The sequence below is a fragment of the Fukomys damarensis genome, unplaced genomic scaffold, assembly GCF_012274545.1.
Source record: "Fukomys damarensis isolate Sample0158 unplaced genomic scaffold, DMR_v1.0_HiC HiC_scaffold_20, whole genome shotgun sequence".
Lineage (NCBI taxonomy): Eukaryota > Metazoa > Chordata > Mammalia > Rodentia > Bathyergidae > Fukomys > Fukomys damarensis.
The window spans coordinates 33,880,205-33,900,040 of NW_022900932.1; the positions used below are offsets into that span (position 1 = coordinate 33,880,205).

The 19,836-nt window shown below is 34.0% G+C and overlaps 1 protein-coding gene across 10 annotated transcripts in view; it reads left to right on the forward strand.

The window, feature by feature from the left end:
- Nucleotides 1-19,836, forward strand: part of Pcdh15 (protocadherin related 15) — an 802,311-nt gene that overhangs the window by 597,928 nt on the left and 184,547 nt on the right. For all 10 annotated transcript variants that reach the window (XM_033766616.1, XM_033766617.1, XM_033766618.1 and 7 more), the window contains 2 exons: nt 12,719-13,024; nt 15,896-16,120. In XM_033766616.1, the coding sequence (XP_033622507.1) occupies nt 12,719-13,024; nt 15,896-16,120 (531 nt within the window). The remainder of the gene's footprint in view (nt 1-12,718; nt 13,025-15,895; nt 16,121-19,836) is intronic.

Sequence of the window (19,836 nt, forward strand, 5' to 3'; positions counted from 1 at the left end):
ATATATATATGCATCCATTATATTTACATGTGTGTGTGTGTGTGTGTGTGTAGACAATAAATAAACATCTGTAGTGGTAAACTGCCAAGATTTTGGAGTTACTTGGAAGCTGACATATAAAAAAATGCTAAACCTTAATTTGTGTCAGAGGGTCAGTTGTGGGATATAAGTGCATAACAAAATAGAACAATAACATCTACTCAATCCCACTACAAAATGTAATTTATTGTGTGTCCACATTTAATTGCTTTGGATTTTGGTAGATTCAGCCAAACTTTCGAGTAAGGCCGCCACTGCTTGGTAAATTAGAAGTCCTTAATTAAACATTTATTCAACAAATATTCACTGAATACCTAAGAGTAAGTGTTGGAAAGTTAATGATAAATAGTTCATTTTTCTTATGCCCAAGTTGTTTAAAGTATAGTGTAGGAAACAAGCTAATATCCAGACAATTACAACATGAGCCACATAAACACAGGATGACAGGGAATCTCAGTGGATGGATAGTTATCTCTCCTTGGTGGAACCAGTTAGCACAATGCAGAGAAATATTTAAGTTCTGGAAGATAGTTTAATTGTAGTTTCTCCACAGTAGCATGAAAAGAACTTGTGAACAAAGAAACTGTATCACTTTAGAGAAAAATACTATCAAGCCTTTATGTGTAGAAATAATATTTACTGATTTTTGTGGGTAGAATTAGTCTTTTCAGATTTTGAAGGACAGCCTGCAGTAGTTACAACAAGTAAGAGATGCTTAGTGTGAAATAATTCTTATATTGCTTTCAGATGTCACTGTAATGATTTCAAGTGCTTTGCAACTTATAAAGAAGTCATAAACATTCACCCACTTACATATACATTTATTTCCCAACCATGATGAAATTACTTTAAGACATAACGGTGTAAATAAGGAACAAATGATATAACTGGGATTGTGAAATAGGAAAAAAAATAGCTAAAGGGGAAGTGGGAAGGAGAGGGGAAAGGAAATAAGGAAAAAATGTGAATAAATGAAAAAATGGAAACAAAGTCTTTGTAAATAGGGAAGGATGAAGGCAGTGAAGGGAGGATGGGTATGGGGATAAAACAAGAACCAAGACACACCATGTAAAGATACAATATTTCAATGATAAATGTAACTGTATTGTTTGCTTTAAATGTACCAATAAACTTAATTAAAAAAAAGAAAATCAGACATTGGAGGGAAAAATAACTGAAAGGTATCTTTTCTTCCATTTTCAAATGGAATGCACTTTTTAGAACTGCATGTTCTCAGTCCAAATATACCTAGCATTTCTCAGACTGGTGACATCTATAATATCATCACATGAGATTTCTATTGAATTTATTCATGAATTTAATCTAATACTTCCTGAATTTTGTATAAGAAATCACTACATATTTATCCTCTTTCTTGTAGTAATTAATCATTTCTGTTATTCATCATCAAGTCATATAAGTTTAACATATTTTCATTCCTTATATTAAAAACACTGTGATATTATTCACACCAGGGAAACTATTCGGTATTTACACAAGTGTGACAACAATGCATAAGATTCTAATAAGATTACTGACATTTAGAAATGGGAAGAAAGGAGCTAAAAGTGTAGGGAAGGTGGGATGGGTAAGGGAAGGGTAATAAGGGAAAAGAAAAAAATGTGAGAGAATGAAAAGATGAAAGTAAGGTGTTTGTAGATGGGAGGGGAGGAGGTGGTGAAGGGAGGGCAGGGACAAGGGGAAAAAATGAGAATCAAGACTTGTCATGTAGAGGTACAAGGTCCCAACAATGAATGTAACTGTACTGTATCCCTAAAATGTACCAATAAACTCAATTAAAGGTGGAAAAAATAAATAAAAGTAATGACAAAAAAAGACCACTGTGAGGACAAATGACTTTTATATGTGAGTTCACTCATTGATGTGGCCACTAATATTTTCAAGGAATCCTGAGAATAACAATGTTAAAAGATTCTAGTAGACTTCCTTTATCATATTTTAAAAGATCCAAAAGAAAATAAAATGTATAAAGAAGCTAACTAAAGTTGACTAGATTCTTCTATCAGTATAGTCTTTGTCAATTTAAAATTGAATTTACCTTTTCTATTAGACATCACAAACACAATAATAAACATGACCATTTTTCTTTATTTTTTAATGTGACCCAAGTATGTTGCTAATTGTGTAGATTACTCATAGGCAATGGTGAGAAAAATTACTAATTGTTATTCTTTTACAGATAAAGGACAAAAATATCTTAGAACAATTGAGTCTCACTCGAGTCCACTGAGTGAGTACAGGATGATCTGTATTTCTAACCCAGAATTTAAACCTTTGAAGCCATTGGTTGATATCTAGAATCCTCAGGATTGAATATTTGAGATTATCGATATTTGATGAAAATCCATTCATTCTTGTCCTCTTTAGGGGATTTTAACTCAGGTGTTTGTGTTACCATATCTCCAGGATTTTTTTTTTTTTCTGCTACCAAGGATGGAACTTAGGACCTGGCACTTCAAGGCATGCTAAATCCCTGGCTCTGTAGATAATATTTTATTAAAAAGCACTTTTCCACTAATAATGTCATTAAATGTACCAGTGTTGCCAAACTTCTTCATCTGATTTCCATACTAAACAAACTTTATGTTCTCACTTCAGGGTGAGAAAGGAGTGCATGGCCTCTTAAATTGCTGTAAAAGACAAGGGAAAAGTAGAGCAAAACTCTCTCTTGGCTTCACACTGTATTAATTAGGCACTACATTGTATTTCACACCTTTATAATAGCTATCAAATTTTTCTTTTGTCCTCAAAATTCTTTGCGTAATACTGATTCTGTCGGAATAAACAAATAACTTTTCTCTACATACTGTGAATAAGTAAGAAATCTTTTTAAGGTGGAATTAATCATTGACAAATTGCACAAGAAATCTACCCAAAGACTTTTAAATGGAAGAGTGCTAAATATCAGGCTTTACTCTGGGGTTTGTACTAATGTGTTACACACATACAGACAGGTTTTCAGATCTCTAAATGATTGGCAGCCTCCAGAGTAGAAGTGCAAGTGATGGGACCCTACTCTTTTTTTTTTTTTTTTTCATTTTTGAAATGATGACTCACTGTGTTGCCTTCCAATTCATGATCCTCCTATCTTGGGCTCCCAACTAGCAGAGATTACAAGCATGAACCACCACACTCAACAACAGCTTCTACTTTTATTGGTGGAAATTTTGTGTAATGACCATTCTGCAATGAAAATGAACAACAACAATAAAAAGGATAATTTAAGTCATCTTTAAGAAATGCAATTTTGTTCAATTTTCAAGAATCATGCCAAAATTAGGTGCACAATAATTATTTCAAGAACCTCAGTAAATGCTCTAATGTGTTGTCTGACTTCTTTCTGTAAAATTTATTTGAGTACCTTTAATAGACTTCATTTGATTTTAATGATTAAAATTTGTCAATTGTATTGCTGGCAAATATCAAAAATTCTGTCTATGAAGGTCTTTATTTTTATTTTTAAAATTTTTATTTGGCAACAGACTATAAGCCAACTACTCAACAATATGTGACTGCAAATAATTTGCCACAAATCAGGAATTGTGGTAAGATAAATAATAAAAAAATGTGAATTGTGGAAATATATTTTAAATTGCTGCTATTACTGTTTAATGCCTTGGTGTAGTACAACAGGAGAAGAGATATGTGACTTCTTAAAAACAATTTTAATTAACTTTTAATTGATTTCTAAGAAGATAAATGGTTTCAGTAAAGTATCACACACTGAGCTGCTTGGCTAGATATTAAACATCAATGTAAAGTTCTTCACAGTACTGCTGATAGAGAATAAGGGATTCTATGATTATCTTGTCTAATTTTATGTACTCATCTATAGTAGCTCCTATAGTACAACTACATTGCTTAATGAGCCCATGTTGTTTTATACTTCTCAAATAATTGTACTACAAAAAAGGAAAGAAACAGCCTTGCACGTCACATTCCAGTCCCTTTGTCTCCATTAGATCTATGTCTGAGCAAATTTATAATGTTTAGAGCAAATTCCAGCAGAATATAATCTTTTATTCTATAAACATCAAATATGCCTTTCATGGGCATTCAGTGGATTAAGTAGTGGTAGATCAGGTCAAAAGTGTGTGTGTGTGTGTGTGTGTGTGTGTGTGTGTGTGTGTGTGTTTGCCATATTACATTTTAACTCATTTAAATGAATTTTAACTAAATTATAAAATTTAATTCATGACAATGCCCCATCTAACTTTTATTTTCAGTCTACCTGTTGAATGCCTTTTTGAATATCCCTGTTAGCAAAGCATCTCGTCAAAACTAGAGATTGTTGTATAATTGCAAAAGTTGAGATTAAAGTTAGGGACCTGGAGGTGAGACTATTTTTCTGGAATGACAAAATAAATTGAATGTAATCACACAAGATCTGAATGTGGAACAAGGTAACCAAAAACCAGATCAAAGAGATGAAGTAGAAAAAGAGAGGAGCAATTTTTTAAAATTCCAATGGAAATGGACGACCACTGCTGCCCTTAGAGATGGGAGAAGTGTGCCAGGAACGGGGAGTGTCCGTGACAGTTAGCAGCTGGGGTCGGTTCCACGTAACTACCATCGGGGAAGTGTGGATCTTAGTCCTGCAACCTGAAGCAACTGAGTGCTACCAACAATTTGAGTGAGCAAAATATTTGTTTTTACCCTAGAGCCTCCAGAAAGGAACACAGCCCTGTTTATACTATTACTTTAGCCTGGTGAGATCTCTGTTAAACACTTACAGGGATTTGAAAAATAAAATTGATTTGAGGAAGCTGATAAATTTGTGATAATTTGTTATAGGAGTCATAGAAAACTAACACAGTCCTTCACTCAGTATGGCTCAACTTAATTTTCAGTTTTATGATGGTGCAAAAGCAATATATGTTCAGTAAAAACTCTACTTTAAATTGTGATCTTTTCCAAGGCTAACAGTATGCAGTAGGACACTCTTGAGATGCTGGGCAGCAGCAGTGAGCTGCAGGTTGCAGTGCGAGTAAACAACTAATACTCTACAAGTGTGTAATGTGTTTCTGAATTAAAAGTACAGTAGATTACATGTGTTAAATTCATTTTTTACTTACTATATTTTAAATTTATAGTGGGTTTATCAGGTTATATATAATCTCATGGTAAGTGAAGGAGCATCGCTCTAGATATATTTGCACTTGATTTTAGCCAAAAGGCTGAGAAGCGATGGCCCAGATGTATTTGAAGATCCTACTGGAGGTATCAGCTAAGAAGCTGGACATATATAGAACACATATACAACACTCCATCCTCCACATACCTATCACTGCATGCACAGCCACACACTTAAAGCCAAGTTAGTTAAACTAAGCCATTCTATCATAAGAAACCTTCAGATATATGGAAGAATAAAAATAACAAGCAAGAGTCATTTAAATGTCTGATTTCATAAATGACTGATTTTGTGATGTTCACTATCTCAGTGATAAAACAGTGACCAAAAATTGCAAAATGCTAGTGGAATAAATAAAACCTTACGTTTTGAAGTTATGTTTTTTCTCATTCTTTATCTGTTTTCTTTCATGAAATGGTGAGCAATGTTGTTGGTTTTTTTCTATTACAATGAGTCTCTTAACTGATTTGTCAATAATTGATAATGTAAAGTAGGAAGAAAAGGGCTAAAGGAGTAGGGGAAGTAGGAAGAGTAGGGGAAAGGAAAGAAGGGAAAAAAAATATGAGAAAAAGAAAAAATGGAAATAAAGTCTTTGTAAATAGGGAAGGGTGGTGGGGTGAAGAGAGATTAGGGCAGTGGGGGAAAACTGAGAACCAAGATACATCATGTAAAGGTACAAGTTCACAATGATGAATGTAACGGTACTGTATACCTAAAATGTACCGATAAACTTAATGAAAAATATTGTGAGGCAAAGTGTAGGCAGAGCATAAAAGTAGAAGGAAATGCATCTATGGAAATTCTTCAGTTCAGTTCTATTTGCTTTAGCACTCCTTAATTTTTTCATCATTTCTTAGGATTATGCCACAAACTATGTTAATCTCAGAAGGGCTTTTGTATTTTGATAATTCTAAGGACAAATCCTGCTGAAAGGTCTGATATTATGACACAGTAGAAATATATTTATAATTATGATTTTCATATTTTGGACTTAACCATTTCAAACTACACACGGTCATTCTGCAACCAGAGCTGGCCTGCTTCCCTGATGTTTGTGAAACTAAAAGTGTGACTTTATATATGTTATCAAAATGCATTGCATTATATTCCAGGATTTTCAAAGATTAAGTGATTACCGTGTTCCTAGCTCAGAAGGCAGTCAAGTGTCTTTGTTTTCCTTCATTTCCTTGCAGATAATCTTGCTGATAGTTTGACAGAATTATATATTTATGGCTTCTTAAATATTTTTAAGAATAATAACAGTTTTATTTAATACAACACATCCAATATTTTATAGTGTAAAGTTGTAATTCATAACACATTAACTGACATATAGAAGATTATTTTTTCATAAGTATTAGGAGACTATTCACTCAATATTTACTAATCTTTGATGCAGTTATTTGTACAACTTAAAAATTTCAGCCAGTGTAGATTTACTACTACTATTGATTATTCTGCCATTTGCATTTATATCCTAATATTTTTAAGAAGTTTAGAAATACTGTAATTTTATTTCCTTTTTTGTTGTTTTTTGTTTGTTTGTTTGTTTTGTTTTGTTTTGCTTTTTTGAGACAGGGTCTCACTATGTAGTTGAGACTGACCTGGAACTCACTATGTAGCCCATACTGGTCTGGAACTCACAGTGATCCTCCTCCTTCAGCCTCGTGAGTGCTGGGATTACAGGTGTGCGCCACCACACCCAGCTCCATTTGATTCTGTAGTACACTGAGGTTCAAATTTCGGTTTCATACATACATAAACTGAGGCTCATAAATCATTCTGGTATTTATTAAATAATTTTTATATATGGTATTGTACTAGGACACTGAGGTATTTGTTTGTTGTGTCAACTGAGGCAAGAATATTTAGTTCGCATGTTCTCCTTTGCAAAATGGAACCAATAATCTTTAGTCATTGGGAACATTGTGAAGATTAAATGAGGTAGTATATATATATAGTGCTTGAGCAATTTCAATATGAAAATATATAAAGTACTTGAATAAAAAAGATATAGCAAAATGTGTTAATGAAAAGCTAAACATGTTTGTCTTATTTTTTAACATTTTATTGTACATTTTAGGTATACAATATAATGACGTTCATGATTGGAGAATTGTGCCTTTACATGATACATCTTGCTTATTATTTTTCCCTATATCCTATCCTCTCTTCTCCCTCCATCCCTCCCTGTCTATGAAGTCTCTCTTTCCATTTTTTTCATTTTTTCATGTTAATTCTATTTCTCTTTCCTTTCAGCTACCCTTCCCACTTCTGCTTCCCCTTTACCTTTTGAATTTCACATTGTCTATCATACATTTTTATCCTTATTTACACTTTCACTTTCTCACACCAGAGAAACTATTTGGTGTTTACTCATGTGTCCTATTTATTTCACTTATGAGTATGGTCTCATTGTGCATCCACTTAGCTATAAATGCCTCTAATTTTTCATTTTTTATGGCTGAGTAGCACTCCATTTTATATTTTTTTAAAAATCACATTTTCTTTGTTCAGAGTCCAGTTAGTAAGCAATTGTGCTTTTCCATGTTTTAGCTATTACAAACTATACCACTATAAACATGGGTGTGCAAATATCTCTTGTGGTATGATTCTTTTAATTATTTTGGGAAGGTAAGCAGTGGGGAATAGCTGGGGCAAATGAGACCTAGAGTCCTAATTTTTGAGATATTTCCATACTAATTTCCAAATTGGTTGCCCCAGTCTACACTCGCAATACCAGTAGAGAAAGGTTCCTTTTCCCCAGAGCCTCACCAGCAGTTGTTATTGGTTGAATTCATGATAGCAGCCATTTTCTCTGAGGTAAGGTAGAACCTCAGTGTTGTTTTCATTTGACTTTCAAATGACCAGTGGTGTTGAACATTTTTTCATATGTTTATTTCCCTTTTCTATATCTTTGTCTTAGACATGTATGTTCATTCCAGATGCCCGTTTTTGGGTTGGGTCTTTAAATTAAGGAGGGCTGATTTTTTTAAGTTCTTTATATATTCTCTATAGTAGACCTTTGTCAGAAGAATACCTGGTAAAAAATGTTCCCACAGTGGAGTTTTTCTCTTCCCACTATTGGTGGTTTCTCTTGCTTTGCAGAAGCTTTTTAATAAGAAGAATCCCACTTGTTGATAGTTTATGCTAGTTCACATGCAACTGAGGTTGTGTTCCTGAAGTCTTTATCAATGCCAGTGTCTTCATGAGTTCTACCTAACTTCTGTTCCAGACAGTTTAGTGTTTGTATTTTAATATTTAGATCTTTAATCCACTTCTGTTTTAGTTTGGTGCATGCTTAGAAACATAGGTCTAATTATAACCTTTGGCAAGTTGAAGCCCTGTTTTTCCAGCACCATTTATTAAAGAGGCTATCTTTCCTACAGTGAGGATGTTTGGCTCCTTTGTCAGAGATGAGGTGGATGAGTATGTCTCAAGTTTTTTGTCTTCTACTCATCCGTCTTTGCCAGTGCCATGTTGTTTTTATCACTGTGGCTTTGTATTATGGTTTCAAGTCGGGGACTGTAATACCCTCAACTTGTTTTTGTTACCTAGAATTGCTTTTGCTATTCTAGGTCTCTTCTTGTTCCAAATGATTTTTTTTTCCTCAAGATCTGTAAAGTATGCTGCTGGTATTTCAATTGGGAGTGCATTGAATCTACACAGCAGTTTTGGAAGAATGGCCATTTTCTTTGTATTGATTCTTCTTATGCAGGAACAAGAGATGTCTTTCCACTTTCTGATATCCACTTCAATCCCTTTTTTCAGAGTGATATAGTTTTCAGAGTAGAAGTCTTTGATTGCTTTCCTTAGGTTGATTCCTATGTATTTCATTTTTTAAATGCTATTGTGAAGGGAGTTGTTTATCCAGTTCCTCTTTCAGTGAGTCTGTTGTTCGTGTATAGGAAAGCTATTAATTTTTGTGTGTTGACCTTGTATCCAGCTATACTACTAAATTTGGTTACTAAGTCTAGAAGACTTTTGGTGGAATTCTTCGAATCTTCTATATAATCATGTCATCTGCAAATAATGATAATTTAACTTCTTAATTTCCTATCTTTATTCCTTTTAGCTCTTTCTCTTGTCTAATTGCTATGGCTAATGTTTCCAAAACTATATTGAACAGGACTTGTGATAGTGGACATTCTTGTCTAGTTCCTAATTTTACTGTGAAGGATTTCAGCTTTTGACCATTTAACATGATATTGAATGATGGTTTTTCATAGAGGACTTTTACCAGGTTCAGGTACAGACCATAGATTCCAATTTCTTCTAGGGTTTTTATCATGAATATGTGTTGGATTTTGTTGAACAATTTTTCTGTGTCTATTAACATGATCATATGGTTTTTGTCCTAAACTCTATCAATATAGTGTATTACATTTATTGATTTGCTTATGTTGAAACATCCCTGGGATGAAACAATCCACTTGATCAGATTGTAGGATCTTCCTGATGATCTATCTTCTGCATTCTATTTGCCAACATCTTATTAAGGATTTTTGCATCTATGTCTATTATTGAGATTGGCCTATAGTTCTCTTCTTTGGTTGGGTCTTTCTTGGAATCAAGGTGATGCTTGACTTCAGGAATGAATTTAGAGTATTGCTTTCCTTTCAAATTTATTGACGAGCTTAAAGAGTAGTGGCAGTAGTTTCTTTCTAAATGTATTGTGGAATTCAGCAGTGAAACCATCAAGGTCTGGGATTTTCTTAGTTGGTTACTATTTAATTATGTTTTCAATTTTGTTAATTCACATTGGGTTAATTTCCTGTGTGACATATTGGTTATTGAGAAGTATGTTGTTCAATTTACATGTGTTTATGAAATTCTTGCAGTTTCTCTTTTTCTCAAATTTCATCACACTATAGTCTAATAATATACAGGGGTTAACTTCAGCTCCTTCTCACTTATTTAAAGATGTTCTATGAGAAAGTAAGTGGTCTGTTTTGGAAAACAGCCCATGTGCAGCTGAAAAGAATGTGTATTCTGATTTTGTGGGGTGGGACACTCTGTAAACATCTTTTAAGTTTACTTGTTCAAGAGTTTGATTGAGTTCTAGTATTTCATTATTTTCTGTCTAGTTGATCTATTTGTGACAAAGGGTTATTGAGGTCCCCCACTACTACTGTATTAATGCTTATTTGATTTTTCATGTCTGTTAGTATTTGTTTTGTGTAGTTGAGTGCGCTATTATTTGGTGCATTATTTAAGATTGTCATCTCTTCCTCTTGAATTTTTCCCTTTACAAGGATGGAGTGTTCTTCATTGTCTCTCTTAATCAATATTGGTTTGAAATTCATTTCACCTGCAAATAGGATAGCTACTTTTGTTTGTTTTTTTTTTACTTCCTCTCATGTGGAGTATTATTTTCCACCCTTTATCTTCAATCTATCAGTTTCTTTTTTAGTTATGTGTTTCTTGTATGCAGCATGTCATTGGATCTTGCTTTTTGACCCATTCTGCCAGTCTATTTCTTTTGATTGGTGAATTGAGACCATTACCGTTGATGTTTATAACTGATATGTAGTGATTTATCCTTATCATGACTTAATTTTTGTTGGATTCTCCCCCTTTGCATTTAATTTCTTGTCCTTACTAATGGATCCATTCTGCTAGGCTTCCTGGGGTTGTGATCCTCATTGTCTTTTCCTAGGATATTGTTCAAAAATTTTTGGATGTGCTGCTTTGTTATTCATAATGTTCCTCAGATAGTCTTTGTCATGAAAGCATCTTATTTCTCCATCAATTTTGAAAGATGGTCTTGCAGGTTACATCAATCTGGGTTGGAGGTTTTTTTCCTTTAGGGCTTGAAATACATCACTCCAAGCTCTTCTTGCCTTGAGGGTTTGTGTTGAGAAGTCCGCTGTCATTTTTATGGATTTTCCTTTTTATGTGATTTGTTTATTTTCTCTAACTGCTTGTAGAATGTTTTTCTTATGTTGGGTTTCTGGAATCTTAACTATTGTATGCTGAGGTGTAGATTTCTTTTGACCATGGTTAGTTGGAGTCCTTTATATCTCACTTATCTGTATGTCAACTTCTTTACCCCTGCTTGGGAAGTTTTCTCCTATTACTTCTGTGAACTTTTTTTTAATGTCGCTTGCTCTCTCTCCTGTTTCTTCATTGACTCTGATTAGTCTTGTGTTATTCTTCTTTGCATCATGTAGAAGTTGCTGGATTGATTTCTCATGGTTCCTTACTATTTTCAAATAATTATTCTTTTCCTGGTCAGTAATTGCAATCCTGTCTTCTATATCTGAAATTCTGTCTTCACATTGGCTCTTTCTGCTGCATAAAATTTCAATGGAGTTTTTAATCTTCTGGAAATATGTTAGTATCTGTTTTATGGAATCCATTTGATTACTATGTTGGGATTCCATCTTGTTCTTCAACTCCTTTGTTTTTTTTTAATTTGTGTCTGTTCTAGATTTATTAATCATGTCTTGCACTGTACATACAATCTCTTTTGTTATCTTTTAAATTATTTCTGATTTCATTTTTTCCAGATCTTTTTTTGGCAGTTTAGGGAGTCCGGGTGATTGAGTATCAGATTGTTCCATCTCATTGCCATTTGGAGTTGCCTTAGGTGATCTGGAAGTCTGGTTTTGACACTTGTTTGCATGTCTTCTCTTTTCAACAGATGCAGCCTGTTGCATCTTTGTTGAGGTAACGTTTTGCTCACTCAGTGGCCTTCAATTTTCAGCAAGCCACTGAGTGGCCTTTTCCCTTCTGCTTACCACTGCACCAACTTCTGGGTTCAGAGTGGTGCCTTTCTGAATTCTTGAATTGGTTTATTTTTTGGACAGGGTTCTGACTGTTGCATGTGCACACTTGGAATAATATCTAGGTGTTCCTCTGTCTATGGACTGCCCTCCTACATAGCTGTTGTCTGGTAGGGCCTTTGGCTGGATACTGAACGCCCCGGGCACTGGTGTCTGAGTGGGCTTTTGGGTAGGGTCTACTTCCACTTACCAATGGTACCAGGTCAGGCCTCTGGCTGTTGCTCGTGCAGCTCTTTTCCTGGTTGGTACGTCTTTGGCTGGGGCTCGTCGCCCCAGGCACCCGGGGTCGGGCCTAGGGCCCTGTCTGGAAGTACCTGCAGCTGTGCTGCTGTTGCTGCTGTAGTCCACACTGGCTTCTCACTCTAGATGTGTTTTTCTACTCTAACATTCAAAATCTATTAAGGAAACAGTACCTGAAAAATTCAGCATCTTTTTTATTATTATCTCTGACAAGCACGTCATTGTATTGTTAATAATAAGAATGTATGAATTATGCATATATATGTTATGCAACAAGATATGTTATACATATATATCAAATTGTAAGGTTTTTTTTTTACTTTTTAATTTTAATAATTATGGAACATTTCTAACTCAAACCATGCATTGTTTCTTCATTATATTCTTAAAATTTTCCTTAAAGCAAAAAATACTATCTGATTAGAGAAATGTCATAATTTATCAGCAGCACATCAGAAGCAGTTTTGTGAATTCCTTTGTTTTTCATTGCGTTCAGGCAACAGACCCTGATGCTGGAATAAATGGTCAAGTGCACTACAGTTTGGGTAACTTCAATAATCTGTTTCGCGTAACCTCCAATGGGAGCATCTACACAGCTGTGAAACTGAACAGAGAGGTGAGGGACTACTATGAACTTATTGTTGTGGCAACTGATGGAGCAGTGCACCCTCGACATTCAGCTCTCACACTGGCCATTAAGGTTGTGGATATTGACGATAATAGCCCTGTGTTCACCAACTCAACATATACTGCAGTTGTTGAGGAGAATCTGCCAGCTGGGACTACCTTCCTTCAATTACAGGTATGTAGAAAGAACAAGAATTTCAAGAGTTCTAGAATATAAGATTTGCCATTAGAAGAGGATTGATTGCCAAGTTTAACAACAAAAATGCAAAATATTAAGTTAAATTTTAATTTCAGTAAAAGAATAAATGTTGGTGTCTCGCAAATATTGCGTGATGTATTATATGTGGCAGCATCCCTTCAGGGAAAACAAAAGATGAATTTGTGAGAATGAAACAACAGTTTTTGTTTTCTTTAATATACAGATGTAAAACTGTATGCTTTTTGTACTATTTGACAATAAAATGTCCTTTAAGGAAATTTAAATAGTCTCAAAAGTAAACAGTATTAAACTTCTATGTGTATTTTTACTCTTATCTCTTTGTTCATATAAATATCAAATATGTTTGCACATATAAATATATATGTGCAGAGTTATTCCATATACAACACATGTACATTCGTACATATACCTGTATACATAAGTATATGTTTTCTGCTACATTTTATGGATACTGTTATACACATTATTCTGTGATATTTTTCATTTCCTATACAACTGGTGTTTTCCAGGATTTTAATTAACTAAGCCTCCTTTTCACTTCTTAGCTGCAATATTACAATAAATTTTGAATATTTTGAGTTAGTAGGTCAATTAACTTGTAAATTTTTATTTTTGTCTACTAGTGCATTTAATTCTGACATAGGAAGTCTATGAAGTCTAAAGTATTTTACCTTTCTGGAATTTCAGCAGTGTTTAGTAAACAGACCAGTATATTGGTAATTAAAATTGATGTCCACAATAAAAGGGATATAGGCCTCCAATTTTATTATTATATTTTATTTCCTCCATCTGAGGTGCCTTTAGCCAGTGTGTTCTGTAAAGAGAACATTTGTTGGTATAAGATATTTCTTTTTTGTCTTGTTTTTTGAGATAAAGTCTCACTATGTAGTTGGGACTGGCCTGGAACTCACTATAGACCAGGCTGTTCTGGAACTCACAATGATCCTCCTGCCTCAGCCTCCTGAGTGCTAGGATTACAAGCATGCACCACCACACCTGGCTTGGAGTAAGGTATTTCTAAACTGTCTGGTAAGGGGCTAATTAGAGTTACTAAGCAAAAGGAACAGGTTATTCAAGGAAGTAGAAGAACCCTGCTTGAAAACTTGGAAGAGAAGGTGAAGTTTGACAGAGTAAAGATCCAGAAGAATGTAATGTCCTTCTCATGATGTTAAGGAGGTTAAAGGAGGTATACTTGAATCTTAAATGTCTCTAATAAGCCCATGCTTTGAAGTCTCGCTCTGTAGCCTGTGGCCCCTTTCCACCCGTCTGTTTTTGGGTGTCATGATATGATCATTCCTCTACCAGGTAGTCTACCATGATGCACTTTGTTACCACAAGCCCAAAGCAACAGGGCCACGTGACCGTGGACTGCAAATGTGTGACAAACCAATTTTTTTCATGATTATTTCAAGTATTTTGTCATGGCAGGAGACAGCAGACTAATGGAAATCTGAGTGAAAAGTCAAGAGGATTTTAGATAGGAAATTAACAGAATATAATCCATGCTTTAAAATGTTTTTCTAGCTCTGATGCTAAGAACAGATTAGAGGAGATAGGATTCCAGTCTCAGAGGTGCTTCTGTTAATGAATGCACATTCAAGACATTCTGACCTTCTCCATTTTTGTTCTTGCATTTTGTTTTATTTCTTCCACCTGAGGTGACTTTGCCAATCTATTTTTCTGGATGAAATAAGATCCTACTTCTCTAAAACCTGTTATTTTTCCATGTTCTAACTTAGAACTTTTTTCAGATGTCAGGACATTTTTTCCTTCTGTTTTGATATTTGTGAGTTATTCCTCCTTAGGCCATAGCCTAGAGTGCAGCAATTATGTCTTGATTCCTCTTGTTTCTCTCCACAGTGCCTTGCACATGATAATTGCTCGATATATATTAGTTACAGGAAGGAAGGTATAACAGACTTATATCTAGGAAGTATCACAGGATTCTTAGGAGGAGAAAATTGTACTTAACACTCCTTAGTTTTCCTTACAGTCCTTTAGTACTTTGTTGATTAAATCAGTGAATAATGATGTCTATTTAAAACATTTTCGTGATTATTAAATGAGCACAAAATAATTATTTCTGACATTATGTGTTTCTTTATTGTGATATAATTTATTATTTTAATTTTGATCTTTCAAGTAAGGTGAATAATAGTAATAAAACCACTAATGAAAAAAATCTCGAGTCTTTCTCTTTGTTGTTTTTAATCCTTCTCCTCTTCTCTCCTTTCCTCTTCCCTCGTCTCCCACTTAACATAAAAATTTACTTAGCAAAAGCGCTTCTCTTGACAAATATATATTTTGTCATCATTAAATTCATGCTGTCCTAGACACTGCATATGACTTCCCTCAGTCTTGAGTTTTTCTGTTTTGGTTATGCCCCTGATACTACCACTCTTCTGCTTAAGTTTTTAAAAATTAATTTTAATGGTACTTTATACAATATATTGACATTCATTTTTGGAAATTTGTACCTTGACATAATCAGTCTTGGTTCTTCTTTTTTCCCCATTCCCCTGCCCTCCCTTAAACCCCTCCCTCCATTTTCCATTTTCTCATGTTAACTCTATTCCTTTTTTTCCTTTCCCCTACCCCCCAAATTTCCCCTTCCCCTTTGTCCCTTTTCTTCCTATTTCACATTATCTATTATCTGCTTAATTTTTTAACACCTAGTGTTTTTTAACTTTATTTTTTATTTGTACATATTCGTACAAATGCATACATATTAATTAAATTCATCCTAGGGACTTTGTAGCTGAATGTAATGTATCTTAATTCTTTTTTTTCCCATTCTCCTCCCTTTCTCTGCTTAAATTCTTGCAGGCTAAAGATGTTGACCTTGGGGCAAATGTGTCTTATCGTATAAGAAGTCCAGAAGTGAAGCACATTTTTGCACTGCATCCATTTACAGGAGAACTATCCCTTTTAAGGAGTTTGGATTATGAGGCATTTCCAGATCAAGAAGCAAGTATCACATTTTTGGTGGAAGCATTTGATATTTATGGAACAATGCCACCTGGCATTGCTACTGTCACAGTAATAGTAAAGGTAAGGAATATAAATGACGTCTAGTTGCCTACTTCCTCTCTTTATATGTATCTTATTTTTCTTATAATTTTGGTCAACAATTCATACCAAACAGTGGTATAAAACCAGGACATAGACCTTGTAATGTGAAGTTTCTATACAGGCTTGAGAAGTAATTATATTTTTAAGTATAAAGGTAAATTTGAAAGAATCATTAAATATCCAGAATGACTGAGTCTTCCATTAGCTCTGTGATTTCAGGAAAATTAAAACCTTGCTAAGCTACAGTATAGTCTAAATTTCACAGTCCTATGAATGTTAATTCACATCATATTTTTCAATTTAAAAATTAAATAAAAAACAGGGTCTGGATGGATAACAATTCTTAGGCCTCAGATCTAAATAGTTTAATTTAGTTCAGAAATTCAAAGTATGAGGTTGGGGATTTAGCTCAGTGGTTCTACCACTGCCTGCCTCATAAGCACAAGGTCCCAAGTTTTATCCCTGGCACCAAATAGAGAGAGGGGAGAGAGAGAGAGAGAGAGAAAGAGAAGGAAGGAAGGAAGGAAGGATACTCTGGGTTGAAGAATGAATCAGAGAGAGTCAAGTAGAATTGTAGTTCAGTTCTAGCCCAACCATTGTCTAGCTTTTAGACTGTGGGAACACTGTCAATTTCTCTAGATTTATCTCATTTATTAAAATATTCTGGCCTACGGTTGCCTTAAAAATGTAACATATTTAATCTTTAGATTTCTTATGATTTGGAAGGTACACTTTAAAAGTAAACATAAAGAACGGTTATAGTCAATCAGTCCTCAGATATTCTATAAAGATCACCTGAGCTTCATCCTAAACTTCCAGATTTCTTTGCTTGTTTCTTACAGAACCACCTTTCTCATGCATGGGGAGCATTATAAGAATTAGCATTTTAGAAAAATACACAGATTATTCTTAAAAAAGAAGTGTTCATATCACATATTGAAACATATAGTTCAATGGCAACTCTGCACATACAAAGAGAAATCTTTAATTTACCAAATACGCAAAATTAAAAGGGGCTTTATATTACATTTGTTTCTTATATGATGCAAGTAAAAGTGATTTCATAATCATGGTGCGTTGAAAATATTTTGTTTTGGCAATAGAAAAACATTGAAAATTGAAAGTTCTTTTTTTCCAGTCCTTGAATAGTAATTTGTATATTTTTTTAAAAATCAAGATTATCACAGAGAAATAGATATCTACATAGAGCAAAAGTAAGAGACAAAGTGAGAATTGCAGATGAAAAAGGCTAATAATGAGAGCAAGATGGCTTCTGGACCAGGTGACAATCATATATTTTAGCTCAGTCTGTCTTTCTGGGTCAAATCTTTTTGTAGTGTAGAACATTTATACACTAATAATAGAAAAATTATGCATTTATTGAGGATTTTAACCGAGGAAAAAAGACTTGCTATTTAATTAGTTTTCCCTTATTATTCCAAGATAGATACTCAAATAGCATTGCCTTTAATTTAGAGAAGATATGGTTAGTAACTGACAAGTATAAAGACTCAGGGAGTCTGAACTGTTATCCCTGAATTCATTTTGGATTATTTGTTTAGATTGTTTTGATAGATGTAGTCAGTAGATTAAATTGGGGTCAAATATATCACAAAATGTCAAGATGTACACTAATAAGTCTTGGTGCTTACCTGGATCAATCTTTTAAAAATATTCTTCACTTTCTAGAATACAGTTTGATTTAGTACAAAGCTATTATTTAAGGTTGACATGGGCATCTCTGAAGGAGTTGTTCTCAGTAGACTCATTTCTTCCTGAATACAGGAGAGAGTTGGTCTAACTTTTATTGCCTCAGTTCCTTTACCATATTTAGAGGAGTCAAACTATTCCAGTGATTCATTTATTGATGGCTTGTCCTGGGTTGTATAAATATATATATATATATATATTCAAAGTCAATTTTTGTTCTTTTTCAGTTGATACAAGTATGATACATCCTTAGGAGAATTTCCCAAATGAAAATCAACAATTACTTTCCTTTCTAACCTAGTAATTCAGGATAACATATAAAAATAGAAATTTAATCTGTACTGTATACCATAGAGGTCACAAAAATGTTGTCCTTGTTTTGGTGGTAGTAATCAAATACAGTTCCCATTTCTCCACAAATATAGATTTTTCCCCATACTTGCAAATGTTCTTCTATTGGATGGATTACTTGCAGCGCTAACAAGCTGTTTTTCTGATAACAAAATTGCATGGTATTTGCTAAGAATATATTTATACCCAAAGCAATCACCACAGAAAACATCTTAAAGATCTGTCTCTAAAATGAACAGAAACATTATTTATTTTGTAAAGAACAGGAAAAAAGAAAAGACATAGTTGTTAATGTCTAGTCCACCAACCATTTAAAATTGGAGTGCAAGTGAGAGTACTGAAGGGATACTTGAAAGAAGAATCATTTTCACACCATCTATAATATAAAATTTATCATAAACACCTGCAAAAGCTTTCTTAACGTCACATTTCCAGGATCTAAACTACCACCTCTGTCAATTATACAAATAATACATATTTTATTGCAAAGATTTTGTGAAACATTGAAAAAGCAAGGCTATTTGCATTGTGCATCTTTTTAATATCAGTAACAAATGAAGACAGGATGGTAGTAAAGTACATAATATAGAAAATCTTCGGAAAGTAGAAACAAGTTTCTGAACAATTTAAACAGTAACATTCAGTGTTAAATGTCCTGACAAATTTAAGATGTGATATAAATCAGCTATTAAAATCAGTTGATACATAATATTAAAAAAAAACACAAAAGAAAGATTTATAGCCTAGAAAACTGCATGCAGATATATCAGAGAATGTATAAATTGATATATGCTATTAGGCAGCATTAAAACAAGTGTAATGCACCAATGAAAGATTAGAATGCTTGCATAGAATCGGAGACACACAAAATGAGGCTCTTCTGTGAAGGAAGGAGATCGGAATGAGAGCCCTAATCGTGTTTGCCTGTCCTGAGCATGCAGGTGTGGGAGCGAGTCAAGAAGATACGTGCAGAGTTTAGAAATGAAAAATCATCCATAAAGACTCAAGTGCTTGTGAAGTACAGAGGGATTCTTAGAAGCTGGAGGTAGAATTTTTGTCTTTCAGAAGCATTCACCCTTCTAAAAAGAAGAGAAATGTCTCTACTCTACAGAATATAAGAAAGAGGATAGCTTTTCTTGATGAAAACTTCATGCCGGGTATCAAGGTGGTTTTTACCAAAGCATGCACACCTGAAAGACAGTAAAGTGTCACAGATACTGTGTTGAATCAATATTGGCAGAGTCTCTCTTGGTTTTGATTTGGTCAGAGAATTCATGAATTCAGAGAGCAGAAGGTTGTCCAGGCTCAAAATAAAAATTTTGAACATGTCCTGGTTTACAGCATCCAGCCTTTCCTTGTCTAGAAGGAAGAACTTGATTAAAATGTTTACAGTCAACTAGCTAACAGTAGTGTGCTCTAACAGAGTAATGACTGTTCTTTAAAACTTATTTGTTATTCTCTTAGGTTCTTTGGCCTGAATAAAACATTTATTGGGGATTACAGTCTTCAAATATTTCTCCTCTTCTTTTCTGCACTGTGAGACTCTTATCAATGTGCTCTTTGCACTATCATCACATGAAGTTTAAAAAATGTGAGCGCATTTAGGAAAGCATGTCTTGAGGCTGAAAGAGTTT